At 36.7% G+C, this 15940-nt stretch overlaps 2 protein-coding genes across 5 annotated transcripts; one reads left to right on the forward strand and one right to left on the reverse strand.

Annotated features, from left to right (window-relative positions):
• Positions 1-1596: 1596 nt before the first annotated feature.
• Positions 1597-11454, forward strand: LOC131162227 (glutamate receptor 3.3). Of its 4 annotated transcripts, XM_058118490.1 has the most exons (7): positions 1610-1800; positions 2345-2724; positions 2858-4200; positions 4312-4589; positions 9120-9151; positions 9234-9640; positions 10369-11454. In XM_058118490.1, exons 2-7 carry the CDS (start codon positions 2460-2462, stop codon positions 10843-10845), a joined length of 2802 nt encoding a protein of 933 aa, XP_057974473.1. In that variant the 5' UTR covers positions 1610-1800; positions 2345-2459; the 3' UTR covers positions 10846-11454. The 4 variants fall into 4 exon arrangements, with proteins under 4 accessions (XP_057974474.1, XP_057974473.1, XP_057974475.1 ...); XM_058118491.1 differs by having other exon boundaries at positions 1597-2724; XM_058118492.1 differs by having other exon boundaries at positions 1744-2724; positions 9237-9640.
• A 421-nt stretch (positions 11455-11875) lies between these two features.
• On the reverse strand, positions 11876-14265 carry LOC131162228 (glucan endo-1,3-beta-glucosidase 12-like). The gene is made up of 2 exons (XM_058118494.1): positions 12752-14265; positions 11876-12167 (listed from the first exon to the last, which is right to left on the reverse strand). The coding sequence occupies exons 1-2, from the start codon at positions 14094-14096 to the stop codon at positions 12136-12138; spliced, it is 1377 nt and encodes a 458-aa protein (XP_057974477.1). The 5' UTR covers positions 14097-14265; the 3' UTR covers positions 11876-12135.
• Positions 14266-15940: the final 1675 nt, after the last annotated feature.

Consider the following 15940-nt stretch of genomic DNA (forward strand, 5'->3'; position numbering starts at 1 on the left):
TTATGCACTTAAAAATATTTTTAAAAAATTAAATAATAGTCCTGTTCTATTAAAAAAATTATTAAAATTTTCAAAAATATTTAGAATCACGAATTCATGATGACATGAGCAATGTTATCTCTATACTGCATTATCTAATTGAGCAAGGTGGGTCCGTTCTATTATAGGCGTGTGACATGTAACACGATGCTAAAAATTTATTTTATTAAAAATATATTGGGTGGGTCCATGTGGTAAAGGGGAAATAATTGATGAATATAAAAATATTTTTATTCATTCCAATAATTATTGTATTTGTGAACTGAACGCAACATTGTTTTTGGCGGAAGTGGAGGAGGAAAAAATTTAGGAAACAAAGGGGAGGAAAAGAGAAATTGATAATTCTATATTTTTTTTGTGGGCACACATTACCTATGTGCACCACACATTTAAATTTATTAGTTTTAGGAGAGTTAAAAAAAATAATAATTTATTTAAAAATTCAAAATAAAAAATAATTCAATAAATTAATTTGATACCAATGATTTTTAAATATTATAATTATACGATCAACTGTAAACTAAGGTACTATGAATTTCAAGAGTGGATTAGGATATATTTATATACTTTTTTTTCACAGAAAATCAATGCAACTTTATAATATGATTTGTCTAAATTTATATAAATTTAAATTTAAATTTTGAATTCATGTTTGCAAATGCTGGATAAGGGTAATTTTCAAAAGACGATTGAAGAAAAAAAAGATTGAAAATTGCCTAAGCTTCTTTTAGTTAAAAGTAGAAATTAATGTTTGATTTAAAAAAAAAAACACATCTCAATTGTTATTTGTAAGAATACTGGACCATTTTAAAAAACATTCTAAGGATAAGGTTAAGTGAAATTGAGTTTTGAGTTTTAAATTTATATAAAATTGGAAGAAGTTTGACATAACTTTATATTATATTTTGTTGAAATTTTCATAAATATAAATCCAAAAAATCGAAATCTATGATCCCAAATATACAATAAGGGTGCATTGATTTTTTAAATAATGTTTTTATTTTAATTTTAGAACAAAAGAAATCGTTATTTCGTGCTTTTTGATAGAATATTTCCTTTTGGATTAAAGATTTGAACTTAAAAATAAAAAATATAACTTTATTTTATCCTTGTTTGAATACCATCAAGAATAAAAATTAATTTTAGCATAATTAATATTTAAGAAAAAATAAAATCTGATATCGTATGTATTCAAATTTTATTCATTAATTTAATATATGTTTTAATATTTTTTAAATTCAAAATAACCAAACACAATAAATAAAATTCTTATTTTTCTTTTCTTCCTCTGTTTTGGAAATTCAGGGGAGAGTTGGAAACAAAACAGTAGCTCGCCAATGAAAGTCACTGGTTTCTTCCCACCCCACGCACCCATGAATGCATTGCATGGATACTTGGATGGACATGATCGGAGGCGTTACCTGGAATTTTCATGCCAAAATGGGTAACGTACAGTCACCATGTCACATCAGCTATCGGAAAGTGGAAAATAATTTCAGATTAGGAATTGTCTCTTCCCCGAAGTAAAATAAAATTCCCACTTGCATTTCTCTCACGTGAAAATCAAATTGGCTGTCATCTTGTTCTTTTCTTCGCACTTGGCAGATGCTTCCTGTTCGCCTTTGGCGTTTTCCACACGATCCAAACGCTGGGTTTATCTGTCTTTCTTTTTAAGTTACTATCAAGTAGACTTAAACTGGGCCAACGTCTTTTCTCCCTGTTCAATTCCATGTCGGATTTTCGATTGTTCGGGGTTGTCAGGTGAGTAGCTCATCTGGGTTTTCAGTTTCTCATTTGGAATCGCCATGTTTTCCACATACGAGCGTGCAAACGCTGATTTTCGTTTTTATTGCTCTTGTCAAGGGTTTATGAAGGGTTTTGATTGTTCACTGCGTTCTGTACTTACCGGTAGTACTCTCTGTTTGATTCTTTTCCATCGAATGTTGCGATCATTTTTTAAAATTATTTCCATGAAGTATCTAAGACGACCAAATTTTTTTTTTTCCCTAAACGAATGTTTATTATAAAATAGTTTGTGTGTGGTTCGGGTTTTGATCTGAACAGAGAATCTGATTCTGGTTTTGAGAGTTGTCAATCCAAACGCCTATGTTTGGCCCCTAGTGTAAACCTGTCAGTGATTGAGTCGAATAGTTGGTGAAGTATTTTTCCGCTGTCTATATTCTCCAGTTTCGATAGGAATGTAGCCATTGGATCTTGATTCCTGCATCATGCTTCCATTTTCATGTTACTATTCTTGTATAATTCAGAAGTTCCCATTGTAACACACCTGATCATTCGTATTTAGCAACGCTTCCCTTGGGAGGTTTTGATGGGAAATTCCTCAAGCCCATGAATCATTTCTGCATATCCTGTCCAAGGGCGACAGCCAATCGAATTTTCTTTGGGCGTGGAAAGATCAAATGAGTGTGATTTGGATTCTTTTGTCTTTGTTTCTATCCCTTGGGGCGTGCTCAAATGGGTTGAGAAAGAATGTTTCCTCGAGACCTGCGGTTGTGAATGTTGGAGCTATTTTCTCATTTGACTCTACCATTGGAAAAGTTGCCAAGATTGCAATTGAGGAAGCGGTGAAAGATGTGAACTCTAATTCTAGCATTCTCCACGGAACTAAACTCAAAGTAACGATGAGCAATTCCAATTGCAGTGGGTTTATTGGCATGGTTGGAGGTATGCCCTTTCTGCATCACTTGCTCTAGTTTAGTAGTAGTTGCTGACCTGGCATGCTTGTTTATGAAATTTGTGTTCTAAAAAGATAAATAATATGCTCTGTACATAAAGAACTATTGTTTGTTGATTGCAGCAATGCAATTCATGGAGAACGAAGTCGTTGCCGTTATAGGCCCACAATCTTCCGTAGTTGCCCATGTTATTTCTCATGTTGCAAATGAACTTCAAGTTCCGCTGTTGTCATTTGCAGCAACAGATCCCACTCTTTCTTCTCTACAGTTTCCTTTTTTTGTAAGGACAACACAGAGTGATTTGTACCAGATGAGTGCTATTGCTGAGATTGTTGATTATTATAGTTGGAGGGAAGTCATTGCAATTTTCATTGATGATGATTTTGGACGGAACGGTGTGGCAGCATTGGATGGTGCACTTGCGGAGAGGCGTTGCCGAGTATCCTACAAGTCTGGGATTCCCTCTGGACCTGAAGTTAGTCAGGGTGACATTGAAGATGTTCTGGTTAAGGTTGCATTATTGCAGTCTCGAGTCATTGTTCTGCAATTAAATCCCAATTTGGGTTTCAAGGTTTTTGCTATGGCAAACCATCTTGGAATGATGGGTAATGGGTATGTTTGGATAGCTACAGATTGGCTTTCATCTGTGTTAGATTCATCTTTCCACCTTTCATCAGAGAGCATGGATTTAATGCAAGGAGTTCTTGTTTTGCGTCAACACACCCCAGATTCATACAGAAAAAGGGCCTTCTTTTCTAGGTGGAACAAGCTGACTGGTGGTTCTTTTGGGTTAAATTCTTATGGGCTTAATGCTTATGATACTGTTTGGTTGGTTGCTCATGCCATTGATGCATTTTTTAATCAAGGTGGGACTATCTCGTTTTCTAATGATTCTAGGATAAATTCTGTGGAAGGAGGTAATCTTCACCTTGAAGCAATGAGTATATTTGATGCAGGAGCAGTCTTGCTGAAGAACATATTGCAGACTAATTTTGTGGGTTTAACTGGTCCTTTTAAATTTGACTCAGACAGGTCTCGCATTCTTCCTGCATATGATATTATTAATGTGATTGGGACTGGATTTCGAAGAATTGGTTATTGGTCCAACTATTCTGGTTTGTCAATAGTGCCTCCTGAGACACTCTATGCAAAGCCACCTAATCGTTCAAGTGCAAATCAAAAACTATATAGTGTTGTTTGGCCCGGAGACATGACATCAAAACCTCGTGGATGGGTTTTCCCAAACAATGGGAAGCTATTGAGAATTGGGGTGCCTATTCGAGTTAGTTATAAAGAATTTGTGTATCGAGTGCAAGGGACCAACAACTTTAAGGGTTTCTGCATAGATGTATTTGCGGCTGCTGTAAGCGCGTTACCGTATGCAGTTCCGTATCAGTTTATTCCTTTTGGAGATGGCCGTCAAAACCCTAGCTACACAGAGCTTGTGAATTCAATCACCACTGGTGTGAGTACTACTACATTAACAATTTGAAATTTCAAGTTTATGCAAAGATAGTTTCTCTTGGCTAGCTAATATTTATTTATATATTTATTTATTTTTCAATATGTGTTACAGTTCTTTGATGGCGTTGTTGGTGACATTGCCATTGTCACTAACCGGACGAAGATTGCGGATTTTACACAACCTTATGTTGCATCTGGACTTCTTGTAGTGGCTCCATTTAAAGAGTCAAACACAGGTGCTTGGGCTTTTCTGCAGCCATTTACTCCACTTATGTGGTGTGTAATTGCTGGTTCCTTCCTTGCGGTTGGATTAATTGTGTGGATTCTAGAGCATAGGATAAATGATGAGTTCAGGGGTCCTCCTAAAAGACAACTTGTAACAATTTTATGGTGAGTTCTGAAGTTAGATTCTTGTTGATGTTATTGTGTTGATCATCTATTGTGAGTTTATAACATATTTTAATGCTGGATTATAAACTAGATAACTCATATGGTACCATGCTGGAACTGTTGGTTTCCAAGGTTTGATTGAAACCAGTTAATAGGGAAAGGTGACATTTGGTTTTTGGCATATTTGGAGATTCCGAAGAATGTGAGCTTTGGAATCTCAGATGCTTATATTTGGTTCAACATAAGAATCCTACATGATGGGCATCTAAGACATCTTGGACAAAACCATCTTAAGGAAGAAAAGGGTCATGCTATAAATTCTGACACCCTTTGATTTGATGCTCTGACATGAAACAATGGCATGGTTGTATTCACTAGTTAGATATCAAGCTAGAGGCACAACATAGATGCCCTTCACCTTGTGAAATTTCTCAACAATATAATGGTGGCATGTTGGGGGAAAAAAGCAAATATATTACTTGGGTGAATGACTAATATATGCCTGCTGTAAAATAAAGACCTTATGTTTTAGTGAAATGTATCAGAAATTTTCTGAATATGGTTTTGAATTCCTAAATTTTCAAACTGAAATCAGTGTAGCTTTTTGGCACTTGGATCTTCATAGACCCTGGACAGACATAAGAAGCTGAAAGCGAGAAATTACATAGAATATTTCTATGCTGCATGATAATGAGAGAGTTTTCTCTGTTTGTTTCTATGTTTTCTTCCAATAACTTTGAACAATGGAGCAGGTTGTTTGATATCTCCTTCTTGGCATAGAATTGCAATCTGAAACTTGCTCTCTTTTTCTTTTTTCCTTGTTATCTCTTTGCTAGAGTTACTTACTGTCATTACGCATGTACCATTACCTTCTTATATCCCAGCTCTCTTATCGTCATTTGTTTGTCCTAAATTTGAAGCTGAAGGATGGGATGATTCACTCACATGCAAAGAATGTGACCGAGTTGGTACTTTAGCATTCTGCTATAGTAAAGAAGTTGAAAACTCAACAGCAGACTTAAATAGGGCATGGATAGATAAAATTTTGTATGCACACACACTCACCTCCAAGAGTGGACAAAGTAGAAGTCAAATACATTTTTTCTAAACTTAAGGGTAGATTGTTTATCTTGTAAGAATTGTAAATTTATCTCAAGTTAAAGTTTGACTACACAACATAGAGTAAGTGTTAGATATATTGTCAAAGAATAGAATAGAAAGAGTAACACAAATCAATGCAAGAGAACTAGGTGGTTGAACCTAAAGTGAGAAAATATAATAAAATTCAACGATAAAATGATCAAAGATGGTGATTGGACAGGGATAGTGTACACGCAGTTGCTATGTGGACTAGGATAACTAGCTCTTTTAAAAAGATTTCAAGTATAGGTGAATTTAGAGAAAGATTCTCGACTAGTAAGGAAAGTTGGTGGTGGGATCAAGATGTTTAGAAAACTGCAAAAACAAAACAATTGGTTATAATAATGGAAAAAATATAGAAACATAAAGAACTTTGAGAAGTGTAAAGAGGCAATAAAAAATGCATTAAAAGGCCATTAGTGAAGCTAAATGTAGAGCATATAATAAGTTATTTGCTAGACTAGATGCTAATGAAGGGGCAAGAGACATATCTAAACTTGATAAAGCTATAGAGAGAAAGAACAAGGACTTAGGTAATGTAAAAATGTATAAAAATGAGGATGATGACTTCTTGGTTAAAGAAGAAAGACATGAAAGAAAGATGATGAAATTGCTTTGATAAGTTTTTTAATGAAAATCAAGTAGAAGGCTTAAACTCAAAATTGAAAAATGAGAAAAAGACTAAAAATTTGAGATTGCAAAATTAGAACTAATGAAATTACTTTTTAAAAAAAATTAAAAAAAACTATATGACTAGATGAAATCTCAATTGAAGTTTGGAAATGTCAAGATGATAACAAAGTTATATGGTTAACTAATTTATTTAACACAATTATAAAACTAAGGAAAGATGAATGGATAAAAAACACTTTAATACCGATATTCAAAAATGGAGAAAATATTCAAAATTGTAATAGCTAATAACTATGGTGCAACTAAATTCATAATTTATACAATGAAATTGCAGGAAAGGGTAATTGAGTAAAGACTAAGTTAGAAACGAGATTCTTAGAAAATCAATTTGGTTTTATGCTTGGGATGTTGACTACAAAAGTTATGTCTTTGAAGAAGATTAATAAAAAAGTTTAGTGAAAGAAGAGGGACTAGTATATGGTTTTTATTGATTTAGGGAAAACCATGATAAGGTGCCTAGGGAAGTTCTTTGGTATGTTTTAGAAAAAGAAAGGAGGTTGGAGTAGGTAAATAGATGTCATTAAGAATATGTATGATATAATAATGAATAGCACTAGGACTACATATTGAGAATCTAGAGAATTACCAATCACAATAGATGTACATCAAGGATCTGTTTTGAACCCTTATATATTGATGAACTACTAGGAGTATTCAAATCTTGGTTCCATGGTGCACGTTGTTTGTAGATGACGTTGTCTTGATTAATGAACCTAGGAGTAAAGTAGAATCTAAGTTAGGACTTAATCATAAAGGGAGATTTAGAATCTAGAGGTTTTTGGTTAAATAGAAATAAGACAGAATATGTGAAATGTAATTTTAGGTTTGATAGGAGGAATATTGGAGAAAAGATTAATATTGATGGTCAAGAAATAAATGATACACTAGTAAATTGCAATACTTTGGATCTATTATGCAAGTCGAAGGCAAAGAAGATGTAAGTACATAGAGTTAAAGTAGGTTGGGTAAAATAGAGAAGTGCTTTGGGCGTGTTGTTTGATCGTAGAATACCCTCAAAATTGAAAGAAAAACTTGATAGGATCGCTATAAGACCAGCCATACTATATGGATCAAAATGTTGGACAACTAAAAAACAATATATCCAAAAAGTAGAAGTTTCTGAAATGAGAATATTAAGGTTGAAGAGTGGTATAATATTAAAAAACAAATGAAAATATTCATGGTGAGTTAGGCACAACAATGGTAGAAGATAAGATAAGGAAGGGGCGACTTATATGGTTTGGGCATGTGCAACATAGCCAAATAGTGCTCCATTGAGGAGTGAGTCAATTATTGTAGGGGGTAGAGGTAGACCTAAAATAACTTGGAATGAGATAGTGAATAAGGATTTAATAGCTCTTAATATATCCTTGGAAATTTCCCTTGATCATGTAAATTGTTAGAAAACGATTCATGTAGTCAATCCCACCTAGTGGGATTCAAGGCTTGGTTTGTTGTTGTACTATAGACTAATGAATTGTGTGGCTTTGACATGGTTAGAATCATAATACCATAACAGATAGAGAAGGGAGATGATTGTTTTATTTTGTGGACTTGTTGAGAGGTGTGTGAAGAAATTGGTGTAGTTAAAAACACCTAAGGATCTACTTTGAGCCCTTATCTTTTTTTGCACTAATAATTGATGAACTTACTAGGACAATCCAAACCTAGGTCCCATGGTGCACGTTGTTTGTAGATGACACTGTCTTGATTAATGAACCTAGGAGTAAAGTAGAACCTAAGTTAGAACTTAGATTATAGAGAGAGGTTTAGAATCTAAAGGTTTTTGGTTAAATAGAAATAAAGCAGAATATATGTGTTGCGCCAAAAATTGGCTGGATAACGAGGACTAATCTCTGACCGTGGCCACTTGCAAAGAATCAAACAAGAGAGGCTTGGAGGACCCGGGGTGTACTTTGGAGGATTGCTTCGATGACTAAGTTAGTGAGTGTAGGAGGATAAGATTATTGCAACAGTAAGGATAGATGAGAATAAGATGCCCTATCTCTTCGTAGAGTGCCCCTTTTGTAGTAGTGGGGGGCCTGCCTATATTAAATTTAGTATTTATGGGTCACTTATTTTGATGATGGGAGGTTATAATTTAATTTATGGATATTTATATTGGGGATTAATGGAGATTTCTTAATTTTGGTCTCTTGGTTAAGATGCCTTATTAATCTTGGCTATATTAGTTAGTTGGCGTTGTCTGTGGGAAACTAGGACGATTTTTATCTTTGACCAAGGCCACGTCGCATAATTCCAAATCGGGACCTGCTGGGGATCAATCACCCCAATCGATCCATTCTACACTGGTAAACAATTCATCGCAATGTGACATTTTTGTAATTTATTGGGAAACTTAATTGGCCCTAGTTTCCAAGAGTTTTTAGTTGCTGAAACACTCCATCATTAGTATCTTAGGGATTTTTTAAAGGTAAATTAACTTGAATGGTAACTGAATTTATGCCCCATAAGGGGAGAAGTTATGCAGCATTTGATCTTAGAATCAGTCTGTTCCATTGGAGAAGCAATATGTTTTGAACCCAATAGACGAATGCGTACATGGCTTATGCTACATGAAACAGTTACGAAATATGAAGTATTATTTAGTACTTTTTTTCTTCCCTTAGCAGGAGTAAAATTTCCTTAATCAGAATAACTTGCATCTGATATATCCTTTGTTTGCTTATCTTGCAGGTTTAGCTTTTCGACCCTCTTTTTTGCCCATAGTAAGTGAGTTTCAAGTTCGTATGGATATTTTATGGATATGGTGACTTGTTTATTGAGTTTGGTACTCTCTTCCTTTTGCAGAAGAGAACACTATGAGCACCCTTGGTCGTCTGGTGCTTCTTATATGGCTTTTCGTGGTCCTGATAATTAACTCAAGTTACACTGCAAGCCTTACTTCAATTCTCACAGTGCAACAGCTGTCTTCTCCTATCAAAGGAATTGAAAGCTTGAAAACGATTGATGAGCCTATAGGATTCCAAGTGGGTTCTTTTGCTGAACATTACTTGGAAGAGGAGCTTGGAATACCTAAATCTAGACTTGTTGCCCTTGGCTCACCAGAAGCATATGCTTCAGCACTGCAACGTGGTCCTAAAAATGGGGGTGTTGCTGCTGTGGTGGATGAACGTCCCTACATAGAGCTCTTCCTGTCAAGCCAGTGTAATTTCAGGATTGTTGGTCAGGAATTCACAAAAAGTGGCTGGGGTTTTGTGAGTATCTTTGAACTGATATCTCATTTTTTATTCAGTAGTAGCAAATGCACTCAAATATAGTAAACATCTATTTATGTCTTTTGCGAAATTATGTCTGTTATTGGGAAGAAATTTTATGAAAATTTTTAGGTTGATATCTAATTTAGTTCGGGGTGGTAAATTTTGATTCCCATGGTGGTTGAAGGGCCAAAAATTAAAGCAAAAAACCCTTATTGAATGAATTCTACAGAAAATGGAACCTGCACCAGCCAAAAAGGAAAACTTCTGTAATGGATTCCACATAAAATGGAACCCTCACTCCAGATTGCTTTTCATTTCATGAAATCCTAAAATTTCCATTACATTAATCAGTATTTGGAGAATTCTGTAGACTCATAAATCAATATTGTAAGCACAGCAGACTTGTTCCAATCAAAAAGCACATGGATTGATTCAATTTCATATGATCTCAGAGCACTCTAGGAGGAAGTAGTTGGATATTATTTTGCTAATAAATTTTTGTTGCACCAGAAATTACCATCTATGCACAGAAATTTTGGGGTCCCATGTTTTAAAATGTTGTATTTGATTGTTTTCATGGTGAAAGTATGATTTTCCTTTTAGGTAACCAAAATAATCATGGACAATGTTGGTGATTTATGTTATGGCATATACTTTCTCCAATGATTATGCATGGGAAACACGAGTTCTGACTCTTTTCTTCATTTTCTTTCATTTCACTTAAGGCATTTCCACGGGACTCTCCTTTAGCTGTTGACTTGTCAACTGCAATTCTAGGGCTATCTGAGAATGGAGATCTTCAGCGGATCCATGACAAGTGGCTCAGCAGGAGCACTTGCAGTTTAGATAGTACGGAGATTGAATCAAGCCAACTTCACCTTCAGAGCTTCTGGGGCCTCTTTCTTATATGTGGGCTGGCTTGTGTTGTCGCTCTCTTCATACACTTCTTCCAAATCATGCGTCAATTTTGCCATGTTACTACTGCTGAGTCTGTTTCCACCGGTCAGGCTAGCTCTAGGCGCCTTCGGACTCTTTTATCGATAATGGATGAGAAGGAAGATCACTCAAAGAGAGAGAGAAAAAGAACAAAAATGGAGGGTTCACCCTCAGATGATAATGATCAGGAAGATGAAATAGGGAGGAGCCCCAAGAGGAGACAAACTCGGAAGTCATCAGACTGTGACATTAACCTCAATGAATAAGCTAGCTTAGCTTTGTTAGTGACAGTGAGGAAGGATCTTGGCCTACGGCGAACCTGCTTTATTGATCAACTATCTGATTTGAATGAAGAAAGGCAGAGGAATTCTTTGATTTTTGGTCTCCACAGATCAGGTACAATGATGAACACAAATGCGATATCAATAAATGAAGATTCAAAAATGTGTTGTTAAGAGTGAACTGTTGATATGTGGTGGACTCATTTTACTAATTTTAAGGGAATATCTGCTGAAAGCAATTATAATTCCTCAAGGACATGGATGATGCTGAAATGCAAAACTCAAATTCGTATTAATGATTCAAAATATCAAGTGTAGTATAAATATTCAGGTATACATAGTTACTGATGATCTATCTGATTGTGCCCTCTAAATGTACCAAGCGAACTCAACCATCCAGTGCTATTCAAGTCTGACTCGTTTAGCATTCCCATTCAAGCTTGAGTCGATTTCGATGTACTTGATTAGTTTGAAGAGTCAAGTTTGACTGCTGTAATACTGCTTTTTAACCTAATTGAACCTTATTCCAAGTTCTGTATTTTACTATGTTTAGCATTCTGTAAGACGATGAGCAATATTATCTTCATTCATATCCTCTGTTTGTGTGTGTTTTATATTATTTTATATATATATATATATATATATATATATATGCAGAGCCTCTTTGGTCAAACAGATCTTCACGATTAGTGTGGACATGAGAATTTCAAAGCTTACCAACTCTGAAATGATTTTTGGCATATATGATGATTGGCATCTTGGAAAGTTTTTTCAAACGAGAACTTTTCAATCAAACAAAAAGCCTTTGATTGCGGAGACAAGCCTCTCATAAGGTCTCGTTTTTTCTTATTATTTCTGCATCTCTGCATGCGCCCAATCACTTTTATCTTCTCCCCATGTAAAGACAAGCCAATTTTTTTGACAAGAACATCGATTGCCATTTGTATACCCAAAATCTTCCAATTGATTATGACCAAACCAAAACCGCATACATACTTTTAGATGCCGACAGATCTTAGTTAATTTATAAATTTGCTTAGACTCTGATTAAGAACAGCGACTGCATAATTAATTAATTAATTAATTAATTAATTAAGCAAAGAAGGCATAAGGTACAAAAGAGCTGTCAATAATAATCACATTAATTCGATCTGTCCTTAATTCATCGATCTCTTTCGAAATAATATGTCCGAGATCTTTTGAGCTTTCGACTAACACATAGAAATAATGGGTTGGCTCTTTTACTCTTTTTTCGCCTGGCTTGCTCGAGTTGAGTCACTGCCGACGATACCCGCATGTCCCATAACCTGCATTGTTGCATTGAATGTCATAAAAGCAAGCCAATATTTATTCATAAAAAAATTGTATTAAATTTGTGCAGACTAAAACAAAATAAATTGTTTTTATTTTCATTATTATATCCTCAATAATTTTTTAGCAAATAAATAATAATATTGTCAAAAGGTTAGTACTAATTGTTGACTTGGTCTCCGTCTGCACAAATTTAATGTGTACTAAAAAAATATTGTGGCATATAGAATTTTAAAAAAAATGCTTAACACCATGTGAGCCTGTGACACCGCTCAATTAAGTGATGCAGCATGGGGCTACAGTCCTACATTACATAACCTAAGGGTGAACATTTAATCGATTAAAAAAATCTAAATAATGCGAACTCAAAAATTGAATAAAATATTAAAAATCAAAATTTTTGAAAATAGGAATTGAACCAAACCAAATAAATTTTTATCGAATTTATTGGATTGGCCTGGACTAATATCATTGTGGATCCGTGATGCATAACACGGCTGACAATCTTAAAAACCAATGAACCAATACTAAATAATACCTCTAATGGAGGAACTGAGGTCCCGTGGAATTGTATACTTACTTGGATCCGTGAAGGTCACGAGGCCGGTGCCCTTGAAGTCGCAGTTCCAATAGTTCCTCCCGTGCATGTGGTAGTACGCGTTCATGGCGTACGATGCGTGCGCGTGAACCTTGCTGGGCTCGTAGCAGCTCCCGCTCTCGTAAATCTCCCTGCAGTCCACTCCCCCCGCCCCACAACAGAAGTCCAGCACCTCCTGCATCACGCGCTCGTCCGCGTGCGGCTTCGCCAAACACCATACCGACGGACCCATTCCACCGTTTCCGGGCTCCTTCTGGCCCAGCCCAAACTTTCCCCCACTACAAAACTGGCAGCTCAGGTCCAAATCGTACACCTTCGACCCATCCCCATTAAAAAGCCCAAAGTTCCTCTCGCTCGTACCCCCATTTTTCTTGTTCTCATTGAACAGAGCAAACACAAACACCTCCACACCCTCATTGGGCCTCATGGGCGTCCCCTTGTTGGACTTGGCCCGTTCTATTAGCCTCGTGTTATACGTCTCGGCGTTCTGCGGGGTTGCTACAGTGTCAGTGGGGTCACCCTTCGAGGGCCACCCCGACTCCGACACCGTAACGGGGATTGTCTGGTTCCCAAACCCTAGCGATGCGATTGCGTATCGGATCGCATCAACTTGCGCGTCTAGCATGTTGGTGTACACTACTCCTTTGCGGTCGTGCACTCCAGTCGCGTTTCCCAGCATCGCGTACCTGAGATCGATGGTTTTAGGGTTATCTCGATACGCGAAGTAGGGATACGCATTGACCATGAAGGGTGCACCGGTGCTGGCCAAGAAGTTGATGATATCGGTCATGGTCGGGAGTAGGGTGGTGGCGAAGGTGGAGGTAGAGGGCGGAAATGAGGAGGCAAGCACCGCCATGCTATGTGGGGTGGTGACCTTGATTTTACGGTCGAGCCCCCGGTCCCTGAGGGCCGCGTGCATGTTTTGCATAGCCCGGACGAGCGCGGTCGGGTCAGTGTGGTCCGGGTCCGTCGTCAAATACTCGTTGCCGATGACGATTGCGACGACGGAGGTGGCAGGGATGAAGGGGAGGACGCGGGTGGTGAGCCACTCATCTGCGGCGGAGGAGGCAGCACTTATGTTGGGGACGTGGGAGTTTTCCACGGCAACGATGAGGTCGAGGCCGGTGTTGGAGAAGGCCTCAAGGATTTCGGGGTTAGAGTCGTAGATTTTGACTTTGTCGAAGAGGGTGGATTGGAGGAGCTGAGCCACCTTCTTGGGCGAAGGGAGATTGCTCCCGAGGGTGCCGTAGTTTATTCCGACACCGGAAACGGAGGCGAATGGGTTGAGGAGGACGAAGAGCAGGAGGAGGAGGGGGAAGGGAACCATATTGGTGCTGTGAGTTATACTGGAGCTGAGTGTTGCAGCAGGTTAAAGAGTGGATATTGAGTAAATAGAATAAAGCCATTTCAAAATAACAACCTAATGTGGGTGATACAAAAAATACAGGGAGAGTGTCAGCAGATATATTATTAATTTATTTAAAAAAAAATGTCATTGTCAAGCAGATGTTGATGTTTCCAATATGCAGACATAATAATTGAGAATTTGAAAATAAAGCATCCCAAGTTTGAAAAAAAACAAATACATGGGGAGGAGGGAAATTGATACTTTTTGTCTTTTGGAGTTTTGACAGCTGGGTGATGGACTCATGGGGTGCCCATTACAAAAGTACAAATTTGCCCGTTACCGGAGTTCATGCTTGAAATATATGGTTGAGCAACGATTCACCCAAAAGTTCAAGTTTATTAGATCTTTAAGTTCAATTATATGTATATAGTTACTCATCATTCACTTATTTTTTTTAATATGGAATAAACTCACAAGTATAATTCTTAACAATCTCTCTCTTCACTTGTAAGTTTCAATTGCCTCCTTTTAATGGGGGTCATCTTCTCCCTTATAGGACTAATTTTCTAAGAATCGCTCAAGTGGACCTTTTTGTTGCACCTTATGCGCGTGTCCTAAATTGTATTCCATGTGGACCTTCGAAGCAATCTTATCTCCCACATCTTGACCCTATTCAGATTCATTTTCGGTCACACACTCCCACACCCAGAGTTATGAATCGTCGGATCTGATACCACTTGTTAACACCGGAGGAGTCCATAGGTGTGTTTGATACACATGAGTGAGTACCAACTTGATTCAAAAGTTTAAGCTTATTGGGTCTTTGACCCAATCATGTATATAAGCACTTATCATCCACTCTTTTTTTCCAATATGGGACAAACACACAAGTGAAATTCTCAACAGTGAGTGCATATGAAAGTTAGACTTAATGGTTTGCACGTCAAAACTAGGCAACCAATGGGAGGGAAAAGGCAAATGAAGCAACAAGAAAACGTTTTTCCGCAATAACATTGTAGCATTAGTTGATATGCATATGAAATAGTTGATATATTTATGCATTAGTAGTTTTTTTTGTATATTTGGTATATAACCTAGGAACCCTAGCCTCGAACCGACCCTTTGGGCCTTACCGAGTGGCATCAAACTTGGAGTGCAATGGTTGACCTCTGTGACATGCTCCAATTCAACAACCAGACAAGTGCACAGCGCACGGTTACTCAGCCAGTTACTCAGAGGGAGCTCGAACTTGGGATCACTTACTCTTTTCCCACACAGCCCTTCTCACATATGCACTGCGACTGCGCCAACCCCTACCATGCATTAGTAGTTGTGTGATAAAATAAAGTTTAAAAGACTATAACTCTTTTTTGAGATTCCCCAATGTACCTCTTTTTGAGATTTTAAAAATTAGTAGGGCCTTCCTTACTTTAAAATTAGTAAAAAAAATACAAACTTTTCTTTATATTTTTGATAAAAAAAATAAAAAGATAAACCTCTCAAGTGTTATGAGTGTCCCAAAAATCAAATGTTACAAAAGGTTTATGAGATTTTTTTTTTTGAAAATTGAGAAAATGTTTGAGAAATTTTTGAAATCTAAAAAAAAAAAAAGATGAATATTTTTTGCCTTTAAATAAAAAATTAGTAAATAAGTGAAGAGTCCTAACACTAACTTCAATCAACTTTGTTAATGTGCCGAGAGAATTTCTTTGTATATTTTGACTTATGGTTTTACTTGTTCACCTAAATTTGCAAACTATTGACTCTTATTTGAAACCACTTCTTATGGAGAATTTTTGTACAAGCTTGATGTGCAATGCTAA

Source organism: Malania oleifera, chromosome 8 (genome assembly GCF_029873635.1).
Source record: "Malania oleifera isolate guangnan ecotype guangnan chromosome 8, ASM2987363v1, whole genome shotgun sequence".
NCBI lineage: Eukaryota > Viridiplantae > Streptophyta > Magnoliopsida > Santalales > Ximeniaceae > Malania > Malania oleifera.

Coding starts and splice junctions, on each gene's coding strand:
- LOC131162227 (XM_058118491.1), top strand. CDS start 2,460: ATGAGTGTGATTTGGATTCTTTTGTCTTTGTTTCTATCCCTTGGGGCG. Junction 4,590..9,119: donor CAACTTGTAACAATTTTATG/GTGAGTTCTGAA, acceptor CTTATCTTGCAG/GTTTAGCTTTTCGACCCTCT. Junction 9,152..9,233: donor GACCCTCTTTTTTGCCCATA/GTAAGTGAGTTT, acceptor TTCCTTTTGCAG/AAGAGAACACTATGAGCACC.
- LOC131162228 (XM_058118494.1), bottom strand. CDS start 14,096: ATGGTTCCCTTCCCCCTCCTCCTCCTGCTCTTCGTCCTCCTCAACCCA. Junction 12,168..12,751: donor CGTGACCTTCACGGATCCAA/GTAAGTATACAA, acceptor GCAACAATGCAG/GTTATGGGACATGCGGGTAT.